This window comes from Engraulis encrasicolus, chromosome 5 (assembly GCF_034702125.1).
Source record: "Engraulis encrasicolus isolate BLACKSEA-1 chromosome 5, IST_EnEncr_1.0, whole genome shotgun sequence".
NCBI lineage: Eukaryota > Metazoa > Chordata > Actinopteri > Clupeiformes > Engraulidae > Engraulis > Engraulis encrasicolus.
The window spans coordinates 54,136,740-54,161,722 of record NC_085861.1 but is presented as its reverse complement, the minus strand read 5'-3'; the positions used below and the strand labels follow the sequence as shown (position 1 = coordinate 54,161,722).

General features: G+C 41.5%; 1 protein-coding gene across 1 annotated transcript in view; it reads right to left on the bottom strand.

The window, feature by feature from the left end:
• Positions 1–6,827: 6,827 nt before the first annotated feature.
• LOC134449849 (uncharacterized protein C14orf93 homolog) overlaps positions 6,828–24,983 on the bottom strand; it is a 19,174-nt gene continuing 1,018 nt past the window's right edge. The window contains exons 2-5 of the mRNA XM_063199958.1: positions 24,004–24,071; positions 22,852–22,946; positions 20,881–20,990; positions 6,828–7,118 (exon numbers count right to left, since the gene is read on the bottom strand). Of these exons, the coding sequence (XP_063056028.1) occupies positions 6,828–7,118; positions 20,881–20,990; positions 22,852–22,946; positions 24,004–24,071 (564 nt within the window). The remainder of the gene's footprint in view (positions 7,119–20,880; positions 20,991–22,851; positions 22,947–24,003; positions 24,072–24,983) is intronic.

Below are 24,983 nucleotides of genomic sequence, written 5' to 3'. Positions count from 1 at the left end.
AGTCTGATTGCACATTCAGACAAACTATCCCATGTGACACAGACATCTACAATCTCTGCAACTTTCTGATGGTGGAGTCACAGCTGCAACTTCCAGGTGATGCTTATCAAGCAGTGGATTTATACTCGCATTTAAAGGGGCATTCCACCGGTGGAGACATGAATATGTTACTGAAAGTGGGTCATATGTATAGTAGAATAGTAACATACATTTCTAATTTGGTGCCTTCTTGGCCAAGAAAAGGCAGAAAATTACTTTTTAGTGCTTGTGGATTTGTGACAACAATACCCATAATGCACTGCAATGCTCAAGTTCCACAGGCCACACCCAGTTATTTGGGACTCTATGGCTGAATTCGAAACGGGAGGCAGTGGCTGGATCTCAAATGGTGCACTTGTGCACTTCGGGCACTATGTTTCAGTGCGTAACTAATACGGCATGCGCACTGAAACATGAACACTAAAGTGCACAAGTGCACCATTTGAGATTCAGCCAGTGACTCGATGACTCTCCTCCTACATAAACAGGTCACTGATCAGTTAGCTGATGAGGCAGCCGTTACGAACGGCACTAACGAGTGCGCTGCCTTGCGCATTTGATGTTACGGCCAAAAATACTGGATAAGAGAAAGATAACGCAAACCACGCCCACTCAATGCAAAAGCGTGGGCTCAAGTTGGGTCTCCTAAGGGGGCGTTGTCCCCTCCTTCTTCTATTTTTGAGGTGTTTGCTCAAGACGTGCGCTACCGCCATCTACAGCGCTAAGGGGGCTTGATTTATTCTCAACCTCAGGACTCCGAAGGTCTCCTAACCGAAGGTCTCCTAAGGGGGCGTTCACCCGACATAAAGTGGATACCGGAAAATAAACAAAATGACGCTTCTTCCTTTGGATCTACTTTCTTTGTTACGGCGATTCTTGCGATTCTATGGCAGGAGTTACGTTCATCACGTTAGCGCTTAGCTTACGCATGCTATTTGAACGGTGAATGATCGTCAGACGGCGGAATCGTAAAATAGGCTATAAATAGATCTAGCGACAGCATATTTAGATACTACAATGTTGATTTATGCATTCGATTTTCAATATCTACATACATAAGTGTCAGAATAAAGAGTATGATAAGGTAGTAGCTTGGGTAGTAGCCATGTTTGTTTTTCAAGTTTCCGGTTGAGAGGGAGGTGGCGCACAGCATGTTGGGTACCAAGGCAGCGAAGTCAGCATCTGATGTATCCTCGAAATATCCTCGTTACGCCCACAAATGCAGTCAACTGCCGAGAGAGGAAATAAAGCAATTTTTCGTTTCGATTCACACTTGATGACTCGATGTCCAGTTAGCTCACTGGAAGGACAGCTGCCTTCCCCGTTTCGAATGGGGCACCTAAGTCACGCCCTTCTACTTCCGATACATGGGGCAGGAGCTCGCAAAATTTTGAATGCGAGTCAATGGAGCGAGTCAAGCTAAATCCTCATCCCGTTTGGCATGTGCTCCGGATTTCACATATGATGACAGTGAATTTGAAAGGTTTGGATTTGCGTCGTAAGACCACTCATTTTCGGCACGCAAGAAATGTTATTTTAGTTTTTGTGCAAAACTGTGTTGGAGACTACACTTGCGCCTCGCATATCTGACGTGAACCGAGGCACAGCCAACCCTACTGCTGCACCTTGGCTTAAGTGGCTGCACGTCGGACATGCGACGTCTGTTGTGTAGTCCAAATAATTACATATTTTTGCACACTCATAACTCAAAAATCGCTTGCCAAGTGAAGTCAACAAGCACACCATTGGTTGTTATTAATTCTGAGGCACATCATATGTGTGATCGACGGGGAAATGCGAGGTGGGTCGGAAAATAGCTTTGATCAGTCCATTACAGCCCAGTCAAAAGTTTTTCCGTTGCCAGCCCCAGAAGCCGCCCGGAAGGGGTGGAGACTTAGGTGCCCCATTAGGCCTATGCATCATCACTCCCTCATCTTGCAGGCAGTGTTGCCAGATTGGGCTGTTCCCCGCCCAATTGGGATGCTTAGGATTTTCGTGTGCGGGTAAAAATGGCATTTAGCAGAAAAACCCGCCCAATTTTAGCCATAGAAATCAATAGACTTGGGCGGGATTTTGAGCTTCTAGGCTGGTTTTGAGCATTTTTGGGGCTGGAAATCATCAGCTTCATCTGGCAACCCTGCTTGCAGGTGCATCACAGTGGGACAGACATTACTGGAAAGGAGAAGCTGGAGCACACTGTAGCTTAGTTTTCAAGACTTTATTTTGTGCACACACGCGACCAACGTTTCTGTGTTGCTACACCTTCTTCAGAGTCAAATGATAGCAAGAGAGAGACACACATTTCAAGACTTGACATTCACAGGTGATCCTACTTGGTTTGGCTAAATTGGTCTGATCTCATTGCAGGTAATTGACCCCACCCCCAACACCAGGACAAGATTGTAGACAATTAGACAGCTTGCCAACTTCCCAAAACAAAATAAAAAAGTGAAAAAAACAATAAACAAAGAACATTGTCAATAAAACCACAGCTACAATTATTAGAGGACCACAGCCGCGATGCTGGAACCATTTGTTACAGAGAGCAAGACATATTGTGTTCCTCATTTATGCCCTGAGGCTCCACTGAATTTAGAGTATGAATCCAAAATGCCTTTCCACAAAGCCTCTGTCTAATTGTCTGCAATCTTGTCCTGGTGTTGGGGGGTGGGGTCAATTACCTGCAATGAGATGAGACCAATTTAGCCAAACCAAGTGGGATCACCTGTGCATGTCAAGTCCTGAAATGTGTGTCTCTCTCTTGCTATCATTTGACTCTGAAGAAGGTGTAGCAACACCGAAACGTTGGTCGGGTGTGTGCACAAAATAAAGTCTTGAAAACTAAGCTGCAGTGTGCTCCAGCTTCTCCTTTCCAGCTATGCCAGTGACTTACTGGCAGTGTTGCCAGATGAGGCTGATGATTTCCAGCCCAAAAAATGCTCAAAACCCGCCTGGAAGCACTAAATCCTGCCCAATTCTATTGATGTCGATGGGAAAGATTGGGCGAGTTTTCCTGTAAAATGCCATTTTTACCCACAGACGGCCATCCCAAGCAGCCCAATTGGGTGGGAAACAGCCCAATCTGGCAACACTGCTTACTGGAGCCTCAATGCCAGTGATTTCAAAAGCACTGGGACACTGATCTGTGATAGGTCTGTTAGAGCATTAGGTCCAACCCCCTATGGGCGGGGTTGAAAAGGTGGGAAAAAGGCTTGTAGCAATAAGGGCGTTCGTGATGGCGTAATTTCGACGAAGTTGAAAATTTGCTAGGCAGCGAGCATGCTCAGTGTGTCCACGTGAAGCATCATGGTTAGAATTTGCCGTGCACGACGCAGTTGAAGGGAGTGACCTCTGCGCAGCAGTCGTGTCACATGGCGTTGAACCATCGCGGGAACAAAAGTTTTGTCAAGCTGCCACGCAGTAGCAGAAAGCTACTGCGCTGGGCAGAAGACCTCCTCCATGATGTGAGGAATCTGCCGTGATTGGTGTTCATAGCTCATGTGATTCATGTGTGTGTAGTTGAACGTGCTTCATTTTCTACATGCTGAAATGCATTTCATACTCAAATGCAGCATACTCAGAGTGGTATCATCCATATGTATGGTCGCACACAACAGTAAAAAAAAAGAAACAAACCACCCTGTTGTCAGATGCTCCATCTTCGCCACGTTAGGAGTATATGCCGCTGGTTACAAAACCAGTACTATTCCACGGGCCGCCTGCTCGACGGTTAGAGTAGTGGTTGCGCGCCTGACTTCCATTCATGAGGTCCCCGGTTCGAAACTGCACCGAAACACGGGGAGTCTTTAGTTGCTGATGGTTAATGTGGAAACAGACCAGTTGCAAGAGACTTATGTTGTCTTTTATGTATGAAAGTGCACGAAACAGAGTGGCCTTTGTGGTTGGCGCGCCATGGTAAAGCTACATATTGAACACCTGGGTTCAATCCTCGCAGGATGAGTTGGCGCTGTTAAGTAATTTTAAAACGGTCCTATCTGAATGACGACTTTGGTCCCAAAACACAAAATGAATAGCCTAAAGTGAGTACTAATTAACTGAATGGAAGTGGAAGTGAAGCCAAATCATCACATAAGACTTGTACCATGATTCACTGAGTGGTAACCTGTATCTCTACCACAAGACCACCCGATTTCTCTCCAAGACGCAGAGAGAGTTTCGGAATTCACAAGCATGTGCCGACGATGGTAAGCACGTCATGGAATTAGCGCCATGATTATTTAATTCCACGAGAGGGCGCCCTGGTACACCCGCTGTCAAAATAGGTAGATCCACCCACAGACCTATAGATCCACCTTCTTTGCCGCTGTTGAAATCTCGTCGTCCTGATGTGTCCAGCTTGGTTGCGACGCAGTTATCCCCTCCTTTTTATGACCAAGCAAATCACGTTTTGATCAAATCTTTTGCTGCGTGGTTGCAAACGAGCCTAGTGATGGTACAAGAAGGAGATACCCTGAACTCCGCCCACACAATGTAAATGGATGTGCACAAGTTTGGGTCTCCTAAGGGGGCGTTGTCCCCCCTTCTTCTTCTCGTACTGTTGCGTTTGGTGGCAGCTGACAAGGGTTGCGTATTACCGCCATCCAAAGGGCTGAGGTGGGATTCGTAGTCTGTGAAGAGGCGTGGCGGAGACGGATGGGATGGGACGCGTCGCTCATGGTAACTGTCTGCCCTATAGTAATCCCAGTTGACATTCACGTTGTTTTCATTGTACATTTATTGTAATATCCTGTCATATATATATAGGCCTAGTATTTATTTATTTGTGCATGGAAGTCCTTGTATTGTGCACAACCCTTCCAGGTGCAAGGCAGAAAAACTTGATCAATACGAAAAGTTCATTAAACATCGCACACTGGATACTTCTTTTGTATTTTTTCCCCTGAGCGAGCAACGCGTTTCGCACAGTGCGTCTTCAGATTAGCTCTTATCCCAGTGCGTCTTCGGGAACCTGAAGACGCACCGGGCGAAACGCGTGCTTTGAGGGGGGGAGAACAGTAGGGCCTAGGCCTACACAGTGTGCGGTGTTTAATGCACTTTTCGTATTTTGGTTTATGCAACTCCAGGTAGATATCAGTTGTTTGCAGTAACTGTTGCAGTTGTCAGTGAAGCCACATTAGTTGTCCCCTTTTTTGGCTAGGCAGTGAGGAAATAGGCCTATTCGCGAGAAGTCTGTAACACTTTACATGGGACATCATATGTGTATGAAATAGCCTACTAAAGAGATGTCAAGGCTATAACCTAGGCCTACAATTTGAAACGGTGATGTCATTTAAAACCGAGTCAAACGGCCATAGACAGCATTGTAATGAAGGGTGTCGTAACGGCAGCTGGAAAGAGTTGGAACTTTAATTTCACGACGACATTCTGGCTTCAAACTCGCCCTGGCCGCTTCCCTATTTAACTTTAGGACTAAAATTATTCAACCGTTTCCACATCAACGACCAAACTAATCACAGTTCCAGCAGCAGTAAAGCCAGGACTGCAAGTGTGAGCGAAATCAGCACAACAGTAGGCATATAAAGGAATAATAAACAGTAACGGAAATACCGTGACCTGAAAAGCCTTTTGTCGGTGAATTGCGCTGAAGCTAGCCTACATTGTGAACATGCTGGACGTTATCGCCAAATTACGATAGAAAGAGCAACCAATGTTATGTAATATTGCTAATCCCTACCTCATCTACACAGTTGCTGCTACCCAAAAATATACGATGGCATAATTAAATAGTATGTGAAACACACCTGTGTTCCGTCTTTGGATGATGTGCAATGAATAAGACACACAACACAAACCTATGTCACCCCTTTGTTTTATTTCAAGGTGGAAGTGACGAGGAGGACACACGTCAATTTGCATTTTGACATCCGAAATCTGAACTGTCATCCAAGGATTCAATCCCACAAATGCACTCTAGAGGCGTAATTCACTCTCAAACTCGGATGGTCTTCTAAAGGGGCGTTCACCTGACGTCAACGGGATACCCGAAAACAACGAGCCTGACTTATCTCCTTCTTGTACCATCACTGCTTGTAGTCTCAACAGAAATCCACCTCTCTTACACTTCCTATGTCGATGATGCAAAATGACCATTTTTACATCATTGACATAGGAAGTGTTAAGAGATGAATGTGGATTTCTCTAACCTCAGGGGGAATTGAGAGATTTTTGAAAGACCATTCAAAAGTATGACTGGGTGTCTATCAATGGAAAGCCTAATGCAAAATGGGTGGAGTGTCCCTTTAAGGAATGAAATTACAGCAGATCTCTAAAATCGAGAGGGACTCTTTTCTTGACTCCAAAATAAAACACATGGCAAATGATTACCTGATTGCAGTCCTTTGTGCTTTATTTCATTTTTTTATACAAACTCATTCACGTTCCCATTACACTTTATTTGTTAAGTTGTTGTAGTCTATTGTATGAGAAATACATACTGCAGATAGTTTGCAGCAAAAAAAAACCCAAAACAAACAAACGCACACAAATAACAAAAAACCCAAGTTTATTGAAAATGAATGCACCTGGAACTAGATGCACTCTCTAGAGTGCAGACCTCCGCCAAGGAAGCTGTTTGATGGAATACTTGACTATATTACACCTTATTTTTATTTTGAGTCTTTCTGCCTACTTTTTGTGGAGTACAATAAAGTTTTGCGTGCCCACGGGAAAAGTTTCACGTGCATTACAACTACTAGGCCTACTTTTTAAAAAAATTATTATTATTTTTTAACATTTCAAAATCACACATCAACATAATTAGTTTTTTCTCACGCAGCAGGGGGGTCCCGAGCACAGAAACGGCCGTTCAAAGTAGCTCGCCGGCTGGAACTCCCTGGCTTACGTCCCATCCTCCCGTTGGCCTCCAGCGCCTGCTGACATCTATGCAATATACGCGTAAGGCGCGCACTCCTCCACCTTGGAGAGAGCACCACAAACGTGCCCTTGTCCTCCTCCCCACTTTCCTCATCGGACATAAGGCTGGCATCCGCCCCCTTCAAGAGCTGGAGGTCGTCCTCATCCAAAACATCCAGCGCCACCATTTGTAGTCGTCTGAAAAGCTGCAAAAAATAAGGCAGTTTTAGCCAATGTGTTAAACATTCATAAGTGTTAACTGTGAAAAACCTATACCCACACTTATTTGCCATGAACATGCCAAATACATTTGAGCTCATAATAATAGCAGTGCTTTTACAAACATGAGTGTATGTCAAAATTCTTTAAAGAAAATAAAAATGGTACTGTGATGAGTAAAAATGCTTCAGGGCCACTAGACATCCACTGCACATTCCATTTCAAAGACAAAAATGGGAAAATTCAATTTCATATATTTCATAGAAAGTTAAGAAATGTCATGTCCAAAAATAGCAGTGTTGACATCTGACTTTGGAAAGTCAAAGATGTTCCGTATAAACTGGCAAATTTGCCTTACTAAACTAACATTTTGTTGCATATCCATGGTTTTTAATAAGTTTCACATCTGTGGTACATGGAGTCGACTAACATCTGGCAATGGTACAGGTATTGCAATTGTATTACATTCCACAATTCGTCTGCGTTTCTTGTTTTTTCCTCATGAGCAGTCTTTGTCAGCCCACACACATTTTCTGTCGGATTAAAGTCCGAGAATTGTGCAGGCCATTCCATTAGTTGGATGCTGTTTGTCTGGAAGTATGATTTTGCTTGCTCGCTGGTGTGTTCGGGGTCATTGTCTTGTTGAAACATTTACTTCAAAAGGCATTTCTCTTCAGAAGTAGGGAAACATGACTTCTTCCAATATCCTGATTTACTCAAACTGTTCTAGGATCCCTGGCATGTAGAAAATCGGACTAACACCGTAGTGTGAAAACATCCTCATATCATCATGCTTGCACCATCGTGCCAAACCGTCTTCACTGTGTACTATGGCTTGAATTCTCTGTTTGCAGGATGTCTGTTAAACTGTGACCCACTCAGACTCAAAAAGAAAAATCTCATCTTATTTAATGGTGGTGCAAGTATCATTATGGGGATGTTTTTTGTGCTACAATGTCGCTCCGATTTTCTACATGCTGGGGATCGTGGATCAGCTTGACCATATCAAGATACTGCAATAAGTCCTGTTGCCCTATACTGAGGAGAAAATGGCCTCAAAGTATATGTTTCAACAAGACAATGACCCCAAACACACCACACTGATTCTTGAGAAAGCGGCTAAAACATGTCTCTGCAATAAACTGCCAATTCTGTTGAAAATAAACTACATTTTCATGAACAAAATGAATCCAGGTAAAGACACAGGGGTCTGTTACATAAATGTACAGTCGTTTGAAATATTTAAGTGTAATTTTATTACTTTTCATGGCTATAAACCTGCCCACACCCTGTAAAAACAGCTGTCCCAAGGACAGACATCATCATTTCAATTGACTTAAAATGTAAAAATCACTGAATAATATCACCATGATGTGAAAGTCCATATTGAAGTGGTTCTGCAGATATGCACATAGTGCGTGTAAAGCAATATTTACTACTATTTTCTGATTGCTCAAAGTGTGTCCAGCATATTAGTCACCACCGTCAGATTTTTTTAAAAAGACAATAAAATCAGGTATGCGCAAGGTCATTGTCATTACTTAGGACCCCTTTTCAAACCTTTAGATCTACTGAGTACTTCACCATCACTGAAGCTCCTGTAAGTTTACTAATTTCTCCTCAATTTGATAATTTGTTTGGACACTGGTACTGTCCCAACCATAAACTGTCAACACCGTCGGGGGTTTTAATAGTATTATTGTTACATTAATGTTAATTATATATACTTTTTCAGAAGCGTCATGAAGCCCCTAAGAAACAGAGCAAAAACGAAGTGGCTAATGTGAGCAAAAAATGCACAATATGTAAAAGAGTGTTTTTTTGTCTCACACCGTCAGATGTCACCACCGTCAGATTTTGTTCCGCTCATCATCTTGTTCCATATTTTACTAAATTGGGCTGGTTAATGAAACATTACCAGACATGTTAGTAATAATTGTGACCCAAACTTATACTCAAGCCTCCACTGAGGTGCATTTGGAGGGTTTTTTGTCACAAAACCTGACAGTGGTGACATCTGATGTAGTTCACAAAAAAGCACGTGTTTTACATGTTTTTGACAAGTTTTAAGAATATGCTTCCAATAAGTATCTACAATTATGTTGAATTTTAAAAGTAATTCACTTAAATACAGTAAACTTATTTTTTTTACTTCTAATTCTGTCTGACGCTGGTGACAAAACCAAGAAAGAGCCCATTTTATGAAAAATGTAAAACATGGGGAGCTTGGCCAATACATTCACTGCACAGCCAAGACGTTCATCTATGATAATACACCTCTATATTTTGGATTTGAACAACTTAAAACCTGTTCATGCCACATTTTCAATAATCTAGGCCTACTTCCTAGAGTATCTAATAAATGAAGAAAAAACACATGCACAAACATACTGTGCACACACAAAAATAGTGTTTATGCTAGATGTCATTGACTTGAGAGGGCTATTTATTTTGCTAAATGTAGGTAATAATTAGGTCACTTTCACCACCTTCAGATTACTGTCACCACCGTCAGTTCTTAAGTCACCACCGTAAGAAGGAGTTTTGGACATTTTAAATGAATGTGCTTACAAAATTTTCCTTTGTACTTGTTGAATTATCAAAGTAATAGCAAATTTAAGCCTACACGAATATTTGTGAAATTACAAAAAAAATGTTTGATCTATTTAGCCATTAAGTAAGCATTGTCTGACTGCACATATTTTTAAATTAGAACACATGAAGCAGTATTAAAATAGAATGAAAGTGAATTTTCAACATTTAAAGGCAGTGTGAACCAAAAAACACACACAATCACTTAAAAACTCCAGATACATATGCAACCAAATCAATACACTTTTTATTGCTTTTAATTGTGTCTGACGGTGTTGACAAAAAACAAGGTATGATCGGAGAAAAACCTGATTTCTGAAAAAAATGGAAAATGGGGAGATTGGCCTTGTGCATTTCTGAAAAGCCAAGACCTTTGTCTACGAGGATATACCATATTATTTTGTAATTCACTTCGATTTTTTCTTTCAAGATTACAACCTGTTTTAGCCACTTTCTCAAGAATCAGTGACCAGCAAGTGAGCAAAATCATGGTTCCAGACAGCACCCCACTAATCAAGTGGCCAGCACAATTCCCAGACCTTCACCTCATCGGGCAGACAAAACAATAATGTTGTTCATGAGTTAAAACCCAGAAATGCAGAGGAATTGTGCAATGTAGTACAATTACCCTGGGCTGCACTACCCGTTGACCGTTGTCAGACGGTCGATTCCATGAACCACAGATGCAAAGCAGTTGTCAGAAGCCATGGTTATGCTGCAACAAAATATTAGTTTAGTATGCTCAGCAAAGTTGAATATTCAAGAATGTTAGTTTTGTACAGTATATTTTTGAGTTTCCAAAGACAGATAATCAACACTGCTATTGTTGAATACTACATTTCTTCACTTTCTGTGAAATGTTGTAAACGTGCAGTTAATGTTCAGTGTCACCAATGCATTTTTGCTCATGAAAGTAGAATTTATTTAAGAATGTTGACATTTACTCAGTCTTTGTAAAGACACTGCTGTCATTTAGATCACTACTGTAACTGGAGACATGAGATTATCCAGATGCATTGATGCTGCCCAATATATCCCATCCCAACAGGTATACCATGATAGTCAGGGTCAACCCAATTTTAGGCAAGGCAGGTAGTTGTAATGTCATGTGTGACTGATGTAGTACAAGACATACACTTAGTAACACCTGTTACAACTGCTCATTGAGGCAAATTTCTAATCAGCCAATCACATGTTGGCAACTCAATGCATTTGTGCATGTAGACATGGTCGACATGATCTGATGCCGTTCAAACCGAGCATCATAATGGGGAATAAGGGTTATTTAAATTTAAAAGTTGCTTGAAAAGACAAGGGAGAAGGGCTGAAGAAGGCTCAACTGCCGCTACTCGCGGGCAATTTTAAAAGTCCTTAATGGACATGTAATAATAATAAAGACATTTTTAACTATACTTTTTGGAGTGCCTTGGTGAAGAAAAGTTTTTTCTCTTTTCAAGCAACTTTTTTTGACATTGAACCTTGACCCAAAGAGCACCAACAAGAATACTTTTTTCATCTTTCTAAAGGGACTGAGCACGCCTCTGACTTCCAAACATGGTTATTTAAATTAATTTGAACATGGCATGGCTGTCAAGCCGAAAGGAAAATGAGGCAAAAATTTGGATAGGCTCACCATAAACGACACTAGAAGATCAGAAAAATGTTGCCTGGTCTGATGACTCACCATCTACTGCAACACTCAGGTGGAATGGTCAGAATTTGGCATCAACAACATGAAAACATGGGTCAACCCTGCCTTACATCAACGTTTCAGGCTAGGCATATAATGGCATAAGGATATTTTCTTAGCACAATGTCGGCCAATTATTACCAATTTATCTTTGTTGGAATGCCACAGCCTACCCTAGTATTGTTGCAAGCAGTTCTGAAGGTAACTAGAGAGATGTTCCTAATGAAGTGGCAGGTGACTGTAGTTTTATGCTTCAAGACCCAAATGCAAGTCACTAAATTAAATGGGATTATCCTTATAAACTTGTGGCCCTGTTTTTTGCCGTTGCCGAGTGTCCGTAGGTATGAAGACGCCATAATTTCCCAGAATTTGATGCAACGGCAGCCAACATGACGAGGGCAAGGACATTTTGTTTCCTTAAAGGACCACTTCAGTCATATCACATTTCAATATGCTGTTGTACTGCTCACTCTACCCATGACTTGTCAGTACCCGGTTATGCCACATTTTTCAGCTCAGCCCTTTCTGAGATATGAGCTATTCTAATGGGGGTAGCGTTTGTTTCCCTTTTTTTTTTTAAATCAACATAGGCCTACTCCAAATACTTTCCCAATAGGTACCACTGTTTGCTAGTTGTCTGCTGATGTTGTATAACCTTTTGGATGTTTTTAGGAATAAATATGTTTTTTGTTTTTTTAAAATGTAAACAAAGCGCTGCCCCCATTAGGGGTCTTACACATCAAGGCAGTAAAGCGTCGCGGAACGGCCACGTTTTTTACCGGCGTCGGTGGAAATACATTGAAACCTATCTGTCCTTACACACCAACCGGCGGTAGTCGGGCGTCAGCGGCGCGGGAGCCGGCTCCGCGCCACGCTGCATTTGGAAAATAGAACTCGAGCGTATTTTTCACGCCGGCGACCGGCGGTGTCTCATTCAAATGAATGGCAAAGTAGCATGTTAGCTTTGGCTGTGGGGAGGGTTTTGAATAGGACTGGCCGCGCACGCCGACGCTGTCAGTGTGAAAGGCAGAGAAAAACACGCCGGCCAAAACTAAGCAGAAAGACCGCGTCCGTTTCGTTCCGCCTTGGTATGTTTTGGCCCTTACAATGACAAGGGTCTCGGAAAAGGCTGAAGAAGAAAAAGAAAAAACCTCAGGTACTGACTAGGGTTGGGTATCGAAAGGGTTTCATTCGATACCGGTGCCAAATCGATACTTTTAAAACGGTGCCGGTGCCTAAACGGTACTTTTTTCGGTACTTTTAAAAAATGAATAATGATAATAAAATGAATTTCAAAATCAGCACATATGTTCTAATGAAACAAAGACTTTATGTAGCCTATGTAATAGCCAACAGTAGCCTACGCAGTCCATCTTCAAATAGGAAATTTCAGAGTAGAAATGTTGGCAATATAACTTCAGTAGGCTATTATTATTTACTATTTCAGCATACAATTATTAAACTGTCTAAAATAAAAATGGAACTGAATTATTACAAAGTCAAATTGGTCTCTACTCTAGGCCTACATACAGCAGCCTATATAAGAAGCAAAACAACTTGTCACTCACTGGAAATGAACAGGCAGACAGCTTCAAAACAGCGTGTGTGCAAGAAGAGCCCCTCCTCTCTCTCTGTCAAAGCGCGTCCGACCCACAGACCTGCACAGACCTAGACTAAACGCATCTCCCCCTCATCTGCAGGCATTAAGCCAATTGCAGGTGTTTCATGGTTTTAAAACTAATCGACTGGCTGTTGATAGCAATTAAAACTTTAAAAACAACTCCGCTGATATGAACAACGTTAGCGCTGACGGTGTCGTGTGTGTTCAGAGTCACAACCAAAGAAACTCAAGAGAAAGAACAATCTCTTGGCGGGGAATGCATTGGCCACAGTGTAGTACGGGGGCGTTGCCTGAGGACACGAGTGGATGGAAAATTAACTCCCTTGCGCATGGTCATTGGTCAGTGGGTGCGATGGATGCCATTTTCGTACTCCCTTGCACATGGTCAGTGGGGGCGACACCATGATGGATAATTTGTGGCCAAGTAACGGCAGCTGTTGGTCTGCAGTAATTGCTGGGGGTAATTAAGGACAGCTGACAAACATTCACGCTGTCCTATGACCTGCTCCACAGTGAATAACATTTCCGTACTCCCCTCGCCATCATTTCCTACTACGCTGTTATGACGTGAGTAAGCCCTCTTGTCTCAAGCCTCTTTGGTCACAACTGAACTAGAACAGCGTGCGTAACTCAAGTTAATAATGACGAGCGTCAGGTTCATGCCATGAGGCTCGGCGAAATCGCACCACGTTGAGGCAGATATGAAAAGTGAGTGAATATAAAGAAGGGGTGCGCCGACGTTAAAAGCAAGTATAGATGCATTTTTATGCCGCTGATTTTCCAACTCTGCCCAGTAGTCCATGAGCCAGACCGCCGATCGCAATCGAAAGGGTGGGCAAAGTCTTATTGGTATTTTAATATTGATATATATGTCTAGTTTATGAATTGGTATGATAACCTTTGCAGAACAGTAGCTTTATCATATTTATCATGCATTTCTTATTTGAACCATTTTACACTAAAAACGCCTAGGCTAATTTGCTAATATCTTGATAAATTGAAAGTAAAAATGACTGTGAGGTAAATATATTTATAGGAAAAGTTGTTCTACAAAATTCTTAGATAGTTTAAAGGGCACGTTACACAGATTTCCCATTTAATTTAGTTCAGGCCCCCATTTTCACTGACTTTTCATTAAAAAATTTGTGTTTATTTCCCAAGCGAGAAAATACTGGTAGATTGGGTACAAAAATACAACAATTTTCCCAGTTTATCATCTACATTACAATACAGGTGGGTTTTGTATTACAAGTTTTCTTGAAAGTTGTGTTTCATTATCCACACAAAGTGTAATGTACTTAAATGTGAGCTATTTTACATACACACCCAAATTTGATATGTAGACAAATGAATGATGAAGCAGAGACTGCACTCTTTACATAGACTAAGGATAAAGTCACTTTTGGATGAAGCAGAGACTGCACTCTTTACATAGACTAAGGATAAAGTCACTTTTTTACCATGCTGTTGTTGAGAGTGTACTACACTATACAATCCAGTGGCATGCAAAGACATTTTGGGGGGCAGGTGCTCAAGGTGGGGGCGGGGGGCATGTGGAACTTCCAGTTGCCTTGCCAGAGCAGGAGTGGGGAGCCGTTTTCATTCGAGGGCCACTTCAATTTTTATAAAGGGCTGTACTATGAACACAAACCAGGATTTCCCCCTGCAGTTAGGCCTATATTGAAGGTGGACACCTTCACAACAGACCTCACCTTCACTAGGTCCCCTGAAAACATAACTTAATTGTATTGCAAATTAAATTTCTAACAGTTCTTTACAAAACATGTCATATTCCATGTGAAACTGCATAAGATTAAAATTACATCAGGGGCCGTAAACGGCCCTTGAGACATAAGTTAGAGTCCCCACCCTTCTATTATGCTATGTTAGATCAAGGTGAATTGTCACATGCTTTTGATCTCAAGAATCGTTACCATAGATGATCATGCCAATATGGACCACATTGTGACAAAAAAAGGAACTTAAAAAAAGGCCTTTTTCGTCCAGTACGGCAAAGGGGCTGTTGCTTTAGAACCACCAAGTCCGTTCCTAGATCTGTGCATGCCAATGATGCAATCACTTGTGTTTGGAAATAGTAAAAATAAAGTCCCAAATCAACAGACTGACCCGCTCTGCACTTAAAGTAGGAGGGGTGAGGGATCACCTCACCTTCAAAGCCTTCCGAGTCCAGAGAGCAGGCCAGTAATGGGGAATAACAGATTACATGTTTCACGATTACATTATTAAGAATAAAAAAATGATGAGTTGCATTCCCTTACAGTTGCTGCTTCAGTGTCTGGTAATGAAAGTACATTTACTATGTGAAAATAAGTGATGGTTTCTAGATTCACATGTTATGCTATTCTAAAATTTTGATCATTCCACACATTACCTAGCCTGGGAGTACCCATGCTGCCTTGCACGTTCTTTTCGAACTGCTAGACGATATAGTCTGGCGTTTGCCGCCAGACAACACATTACCAGAAACACAGAGAAAACACATAATGTGCATGTGTGTTGGTGTGGCATTGGCTGTGTGTCTGTGCCTGACAGATGCAGTGGACAGCATGAGTCTGCTTGCATTTGTCTCCTTCTGCTCAGTTATCTACCTTCATCTGGCTGTCCCTGCTGGTAACTCTTATAATATTGTCTTCGGCTGAGTTTCCCAAAAACACTTAAGTAGTAATAAGTAGTACTTACTTACAGTATACTGACAAGGCGCCACCTCATACAAAAGTTCCATAGCCTCCAGGGATGGAAAGTAACTAATTACATTTACTAAAATTATTGTAATTGAGTACTTTGATGAGTAACTGAGTCCAAAGTAGTTATTAAAATAGTTATTATTAAAATAATTTTACTTCTACCCAAATTACAGTTTGGCTAAAGTATTTTACTTACATTTGAATCTACCTTGAGGTCTGAGTAAATTCTGAGGTAGGCAGAATTGAAATAAAGGGGAAAATCTGTCAGACATGAAGGGAAATTGTGTGTTTTTACCATTTAACATAAATTATATATTTTGGACTTATCTATTGGATGACTATCTAGGGCCCGCCGGCCCCATACCATTAGTCCGACAGCCCACAGACGGTACACAATAGTTGCAAGTAACTGGCTGGGAATAGTAGAGCACACACCAAGGACTCAAGCTGAGGGAGTACCAGCGCAGCCTGAAAACAGTTGTTTTAAAATATATACAAGAATTATTGTTTATTAACAAAATTATTCATGAATTTAATCTCACAACTGGCAATTAAATGAAATCCACCAGACTATTTCCTTTGGTAGGCTTCCCAGTCTTTGCAATTTAAGGCCCACGACCCAAACGCAATGAAATCCAGACCCCTAAATTCAGAGTAATGGGCTGTTGTATGAATGGGCTGACCCTAGCCCTGCAACTTTGCCACACCAGCACACACAGAATTTTGTTGTCACGATCGTCAGGTTATTGGAAGATGACTTGTGCAGAGATAGCTAGAGGTCACGAAGGGTGCTATTGAAGGAAAGCGATATAAAAGCAAACTGAAGGTAACTTTTACTCAAATCACATTTTTATTAAGTATTTTTTTTTACTTTTACTTAAGTAGATTTTTAAAGATGTAATTTTACTTTTACTTAATTACATGTTTTAGTATTCTTTCCACCCCTGATAGCCTCTTACTGGAAATGGGCCTGGCGACAGGCCAATTCACTCTTGGCTGAAAACGCTGAACTACATTATAAGAACATTGCTAACATTGCCCAGTGCATGTAATGACTGAGATTGGAAGATAATTACTCTCTACCATGTTGTTAGATGGTCAGCTTAGGTCCCGTGAAATGCGGAACTAAGGGGCGGGACTTACCAAGCTCTATTACCATTTTAGTGACAATAATGACACCAAATAATGACAATATCTGTTATAATAGAGGGACTGCGTTATGGCGTTAAAGGCCGCCGGATACACCACATGACAGTCGGAGTACACCACATGATGGTTTTCTTGAACTACTTTGTACCCAGTGTGAGTACCACCAAGCCATGAGGTTATGTGATAGGGTATACAGTATCTTTACTTGAAATACTAATTTTCTAATGTAAGGGGGAAGAGGCTAGGGCTACAATAGAAAAGTAAATACAAAAATAATCATAAAAACACAAAAGGATGTGCAGGTCGTGGAAAGCTCAGCCTTAAAGCTCACGATGAGTTCAGAGCTCTTTCAAACAGTTTTTTCATGAGCTGGGACGGGACTGGGAACTGTCCATGGACCTATTAATGAAGCATTTAGGTGCCAACTCTACATAGCATCGACAAATACGTAGAACATAAATACAGCCCGCTACCAGCTTTTCTGCACTCAGCATGGAGAGTGTGAATCAAGCCAATTTCCACCATGTGAGGACTAGTAGTAGTAGTAGTAGTAGTAGTGTGAGGACTACCTCCTCATGCAAACTATGTGTGCCAACTATCAGTCTGGCATCTGGAAAGCAAGTCTTCAGCAGCATCCACAAATCCCAAGCCCACTTGACCATGTCTGGGCCAACGATGAAAATGTCCATCTCACTATACAGTGGATGTGGGGATATTCAGCCCCTGAGGCAGTGTTACAACTGATGTCTTGCAAGTACAGCCATCAATGTAAACTGCTGGATTGCCAATGTCTGAGAAGTAGCTGGAAATGCTGCACAACCCTCTGAAAACTTCAAACATGTGTATATCAGCATGAAGAGGATAATCATGGTGACATATTTACAGATATTTACTAGACTGAGTCAGATCCTGAGGACTGAAATAATGCTTTTTATTTATTCTTGCTGTTGCAGGAAAAGTTAAGAAAAAAAACATTTTGTCAATCACATATTGCTTTGGTGATTATATTAGGTCAATTGGTATGGTCTAACAACCTCTTTAGGGTCTTGATTGAATGGAAAGCATCCCTGAGGAAATGTAGGCACCCTGTGTGGTCAACAAACTGCATAATAACAAAAAACAATACAGTTTTCACATTTCCGTTTTACTGGTCCACCATTTCAAATCCATGATCATTCACTAACTACCTGTTTGCAATGGTTATCATGCCATGTTAATGTACAGTATTGTTATCACATGTTAGTATGTGTTTGTACATTATGTTTTTTGTTTTTGTTTTACTGTTGGGGGGAAATGTAATAATAACCTTATTTCAGACAGATTTCATATTTTATCACATTTTGCCATTCACATACAGTGCCCTCCATAATTATTGACACCCCTGGTTGAGATGTGTTTTTTAGCTTCCAATTATTATTATTTTTTTCTAAATAATATGGGACCTTAATGGAAAAAAAGAGAAAAATCCAACCTTCAATACAAGTGCATTTATTCAGTGGGGAAAAAATCCCACATAAAGAAATAATTATTTGACATCAAATAATGTGTGTCACAATTATTAGCACCCCTGGTGTTCATATTTTGTACAACCCCCTTTTGCCAACAAAACAGCACCTAATCTTCTCCTATAATGTTTCACAAGATGGGAAAAGACAGAAAGAGGGATCTTCAGCCATTCCTCTTTGCAGAATCTCTCTAAATCATCCAGAGACCTGGGTCCTCTCCTCTGTACTCTCCTCTTCAGCTCACCCCACAGGTTCTCAATGGGGTTGAGGTCAGGGGACTGAGATGGCCATGGGAGGAGCTTGATTTTGTGTCTGGTGAACCATTTCTGTGTAGATTTGGCCATATGTTTAGGGTCATTGTCTTGCTGAAAGACCCAGTGACGACCCAGCTTCAGCTTTCGGGCAGAGGGCAACAGATTTTGATTTAAAATGTCCTGGTATTTCAAAGCATTCATGATGCCATGCACCCTAACAAGGTTCCCAGGGCCTTTGGAAGCGAAACAGCCCCACAGCATCACTGACCCACCCCCATACTTCACAGTGGGTATGAGGTGCTTTTCAGCATGCGCATCTTTCGTGGTACGCCAGACCCACTTAGAGTGTTTGTTGCCAAAAAGCTCAATCTTGGTCTCATCTGACCAAAGCACACGGTGCCAGTTGAAGCCCCAATACCGCTTAGCGAACTCCAGACGCTTGCGTTTATGATTGTGAGTGAGGAAAGGTTTTCTCCGTGCATGCCTCCCAAACAGCTTGTTGGCGTGTAGACAGCGCCTGATGCTTGATTTGGAGACTTTGTGACCCCAGGATGCTACCATTTGTTGTAATTCTGTAACAGTGAGCTTTGGAGATCTTTTGATTTCTCTTACCATCCTCCTCACTGTGCGTGGTGGCAAAATAAACTTGGGTCCTCGTCCAGGCTTGTTTACCACTGTTCCAGTTGTTTTGAACTTCTTAATTATTCCTCTCACAGTGGATATGGGCAGCTGCAGTTGAGTGGCAATCTTCTTGTAGCCTCAGCCTGACCTGTGAAGGTCGACGCACATCTGCCTCACTTGTATACTGTGTTCCTTTGTCTTTCCCATGTTTAAGAGTGGATAAGAGAAATTGCCTCAGTGTCACGTCATATTTATACCCCAGGGAAACAGGAAGTGATGAATTACTAATTAAATGTTCCTACATACTCTGGTAAACTTTGTAAACTACTGTAGAAATGACAGAAATGCTTCAATTATATTTATTTCCTGGGAATTGTTAAGGGTGCCAATAATTGTGGAACTGGTGATTTAATGAAAAAGAATTATTTTTTAGTCAGGGATTTTTTTATTTTCTTACAATTCATTTGAGTTGAAGGCTACATTTTCCTACAATTTTCAGTGTGACAGTATTCTTCTGCAATAAACACTGAATTTATTTTAAGGCTTTTAACACATCTCAACCAGGGGTGCCAATAATTATGGAGGGCACTGTATTGCTGAGGTGATTCTATTAGCCTATTAGTGTGGTCTAACAACTCCTGTAGGGTCCTGATAGAAGGGAAATCATCCCTGGGGTCATTTAAGCACCCTGTGTGGTCAACAAACTACATAATAACAAAGAACCACAATACCGATTTTTCACATTTCCATTTTACTGGTCCACCATTTCAACACATGATAACTACCAAAAAGCTACCTGTTTGCAATGGTTATCATGCCAAACTGTTAACTTGAGATGTCCAAGAAGTCAAAAAAACAGATTAGAACTTGCCCACCCGTTCGATTGCGAGAGGTCAATTTTTGGCTTCTGGCTCAAGGCCTACAGAGCCTGCGCTACCAGTGCAACGGCAGGGAATGAACCTGTAGGCTTCGTCTCGACAAGTTTCTCACTACTCGGCATATTCGGTTTAATGCCGCATTCTTAGATGTTTGACATGATGAAATGGTGTTGAACTGTCGATGGATACTTCCATTAGCAACACTAATACTAGCAGTGCTGCTGACATGCGTTTACAGAGCACCAAAACATCAGCACTGAGGGAAATTAACTGCTTCTGCTTTCTTCTGCTCCTCCTGCGAGTGACTGAAAACGGTGCCGCTGTTAACAGTGGGCGTAGCCTAATTATGCCGCGGCTGCATATTTTGAGGCACCGAAATCAGGCACCGAAAATCACGTTGTATTTCGGTCTGGTTACTACCGTTAATATTTGCCCCGGTGCCATACTAGCACCGAGTTTCGGTACTCAACCCTAGTACTGACAAGTCCAGGGTAGTGTCAGCATTACAACTGCATGTTGAAATTGACTGAAGTTATCCTTTAAGCTTGCGAGTCTTAGTGTTCGCTACATATTTGCAAATTTAGTCTATGTTGTACCAAATGCGGTCATTCTGAAAAAAGAACAATAGGACTAGAATCAAGGTGGATATTGGCTTATTGACCCCTGAAGTCAAGTGGTAACAAAAGAAAAGGATGGCAGTTGTGTGATAGGGTTGCTAGTTGTGTTTTACCTACCCTCTCACGTCTGCTTGTCAGCTTTTTTCTGGTTTTCACCTCGTCAATCCTCCCCTCAAGGTCAAGTCGCTTTTGGCTTTTTAGATTCTCAAAGAACCTATTACAGGCTTCTGCAAGGCAGAAAGAAACCGAGTTACCAAACAATCTTACTTGTGCAACATGATCACATATACTCACCAGCCACTATATTAGGAACACCCGTTACAACTGCTCATTGAGGCAAATTTGTGCTTGTAGACATGGTTGAGATGATCTGATGCAGTTCAAACCGAGCATCATAATGGGCAAGAAAGGTTATTTAACCCTATCGCGCCGGACGCATCATATTTGATGCATCAAATTCAAAGCCCTCTCCACGCTGACACAAAAAAAACCCATCTCAAAAACATCCTGCGTGTCATTTCCAAACGTCCTGCAGTACACGGAAACCGCCACAAGAGAGCAGCGGTCAACAATAAGTTGATCACAGCTCGGCGAAAAATGCAAAAATGGAGTAGAAGCGGTTTCCCTGACCGACAAATTGCAAAAGGTTTGTGTACAAATTTCCGAAATATAACTGTACATCAGAGAGATCGTGCTAAAACTGATGAAACAAATAAGCACCATCCGGCGGTGGCAGGAAGTCAGCCATCAATGCATTTGCTCCATAGGGAAACTTACAAAGCATACCACGACGATCGTTTAACAAAACACACAAGTTGTTTTACTTCAAGACAAAGATATTGCCTTAAGAAGCAGGTTTTACTTGCAATTTTGAAAATGTAATGCAAAATGTTGAAATTATGATCTCGTAAAAAAATGCATTGAAGTGAATGGAGAAATGGTCCAATTGTAGTAATGGACCCATATATTCAAATTACACATCAAAAATTAATAATGATCTATATTACACTCATAAATAGGTTGTTAAGCATTCGATCAGCTATGTTTTTACATAGATTTTAAAAAATTACCCAACCAGGCTGTGGGAAATGTAAAATATGGTCCTGCTAAAACAAGGATAGGCTTTAAAAAAATGGCAGGATCTCACTAAATATTTAAAGATAATCCTCAAATTAAATTGTCTGACAACTTTTTTAAATTAAAAAAAAGTTGTAAATGCATTAAGTCATTTTTCAATGGTCATGAAATTGGAATTTTCATTCCTTTAAAGCCTGATGCATCATATATCTTTTCACCATATATTTTTTTACATTTCTTATAAGGGACCTATATTGAAGCAAATTCCAAAAAATTAGAATGGTCTCTCATTGCTTTCATGGTTCAGGTCTCACAGGGTTAAATGACTTTGAACATGTCATGGCTGTCAAGCTAAAAGGGCTTGATTTGAGCATGTCAGAAAATGCTCATCTACTGGGACACACAAGCATTTCTAGGGTTTACAAATGGTACGAAAAAGAAAAGAAAATGCAGTGAGCAGCGATTCTGTGGGCAAAAATGCCAGCAGAGGTCAGAGGAAAATGGCCAGACTGGTTTGAGCTGATACAAAGGCAAATAACCACTCATTACAATCGAGGCATGCATAAGAGAATCCCTTTGTTGGAATGCCACAGCAAAGAAGGTGGATCTAACAAGAAGCGTCATTTTGTTTCTTTTCCGGTATCCACTTTATGTCGGGTGAACGCCCCTTTAGGAGACCTTCGGTTTGGAGACCTTCGGAGTCCTGAGGTTGAGAATCAATGAAGTCCCCTTAGCGCTGTAGATGGCGGTAGCGCACGTCTTGCGCAATCACCTCAAAAAGAGAAGAAGTACAATGCCCCCTTAGGAGACCCAACTTCAGCACACGCTTTTGCATTGAGTGGGCGTATTTTGCCTTATCTTGGTTTAATTCAGTATTTTTGGCCACAGTCTACCATAGTATTGTTGCAGGCAGTCCTGAAGGCAAAAGGGGGTCCAACCCAGCACTAGAGAGGTGTTCCTAATGAAGTGGCCGGTAAATGTAAATGTCTGATGAATTCTCGTAAGTCTTACTTCTGAGTAAGCTCTCGGGTCCCCAGCTCTCCCCAGAATCCTTGATGGCTTGAAGAATAGCCTTAGTAACTTCCTCATTATGAGGGGACCTAAAGCTGAACAGAAAACATACAAGTCAAGTGAACTTTATTGTCAAAAATCTATGAAACAGGGTTGACACAGAAGTTTGAAATTGAGTTTGACCAGTTCCTATGTGCAATTTTAACAAGAACACACAAGACATTGACAATTACAAATACACTTAGAGTGCAGCCCTCCGCCAAGGAAACGGTTTGATAGAACATTTGACTTGTGTTACACCCTATTTTTTTTACAAGTCTTGTATGTCTTTTTTTAATTGATTGATTGGTTTATTGACAACACATCAGCTTCCCCTTTACAGGGGCACAATTCTTCCTGTGGTCAAACAAATCCATATATTCTTTGTAAGTAATTTCTTTTTCATTTTTCTCTTCTTACAAATCACACAAACAAACTGAAGACAAAAACAAGACATACACTGAAAACAAAAAACTGAAGTGGAACTGAAAACCTGATTGTTGCTCTGAAACATTCCTCAATAGTTAAGTTCCTCTGCCTCCACCTTTCTAACGGCGAGGTCGAAGGTTTTATGCCGCTACCACGGATTCTGTGGAACTGTTCATAATTCCCTCCTACCTAATTAGTGCCACAGTTACAGCTGAAGGAAAAACAGCATAAAAGCATTGTAGATTTGCCTCGAAAGACCACTCATTTGTGGCAGGCAAGAAAGGATATTTTAGTGTTTGTGCAAAACTTTTTAAGAGGCTACAACCTGCGCCACATGTATTTGATGTGAACCGAGACTGAAGGAGCAAAGCCAGCCCTGCTGCTGCACTGCGGCTGAAGTGGGTATACGCAGCTTCTGTTGTACACAGCATATGTGTGATCTAGGGGGGAATACGAGGTGGATCGGAAAATAGATTTGATCAGTCCATTACAGACCAGGCAATTTTTTTTTTATTATTTTTTTTTTTTTAAATAGCTACCCGGAAGGGGTGGAGACTTAGGTACCCCATACGGCAATGTGGTTGCATTACCTTTCTGGACAACAGAAAAGGCTGACATTTTCTCTATGAACAGCTCTCTAATCACAGGAATACGAGTTGACATGCTCAGAGTAAACCTCTTTACCTGTCCTGTAGTCCAACGCGCCACTGCAGTTCTTCCCCCAGCCCGCGATGTGTTCGCCTCACTCGTTCCTCATGAAGAAAAATGACAAAACAATCCCATATTGTTATATGCTAGGAAATACAGTTACAAACAGTGGACAACAGTTTCTTGAATTTCCCATAGGAGGAATAAATTCCATCTTATCTGTAAAAGTTTTGTTTCTCTAGTAGTCTGACTATGTGAACCTCAGGGTTATTTGAGATGGTTAAAATGGAAATTACATGTGTAAAGTCTAGTTCATTTTATTTCCCTTAAAACATGCATTCAAATATATTACAGACACACTGCATGAAAAGAGGAATTTGTGGATGAGTTTTGCACCTTAAATTGCCTCATACCTCAAGCCACAGCATTTGCGGCTCCCCCATGCCCCCCTCCCATCCCCTTCTTAGAAGAGCCTTTAATATGTAAATGCCAGTGATCAGGTCGGGAGCTGCCCCAGTCAATTTCAAGTGGGGTGGGGTGGGGTGAGGTCAGGTGGGTGGGAGGGAGTGGGGGGTCGGCAGGCCTGTTTCTAGGATTTTGGGGTCCCTAGGCAACGGGATTGTTGGGGGCCCTAGGGCATTTTTTGGCCTTTTACTAAAATGTGTGTGTGTGTGTGTGTGTGTGTGTGTGTGTGTCTGTGTGTGTGTAGGCTATGTTTTTTCACGCTGCCCAGTGGTGTTTTTCAGAATCACTAACCATTAAACCAGGGGTAGGGAACCTATGTCTCGAGGGCCCTTGAGGCCATTTTATCCGGCCCCTGATATCATTATAATGTTTTGCAACTTCACAGGAATCTTAGAAATTACATTTCCAATGCAATTAAGTTAGCCTATATTCAGGGGACCTAGAAAAGGTGGGGACTGTTTTAAAGGTGTCTACCTTTAAAAATGTATATATAGGCCTAAAGGTGGTCTATATAGGCCTAAATTTTATGGGGAAATCCTGATTTGTTTCAT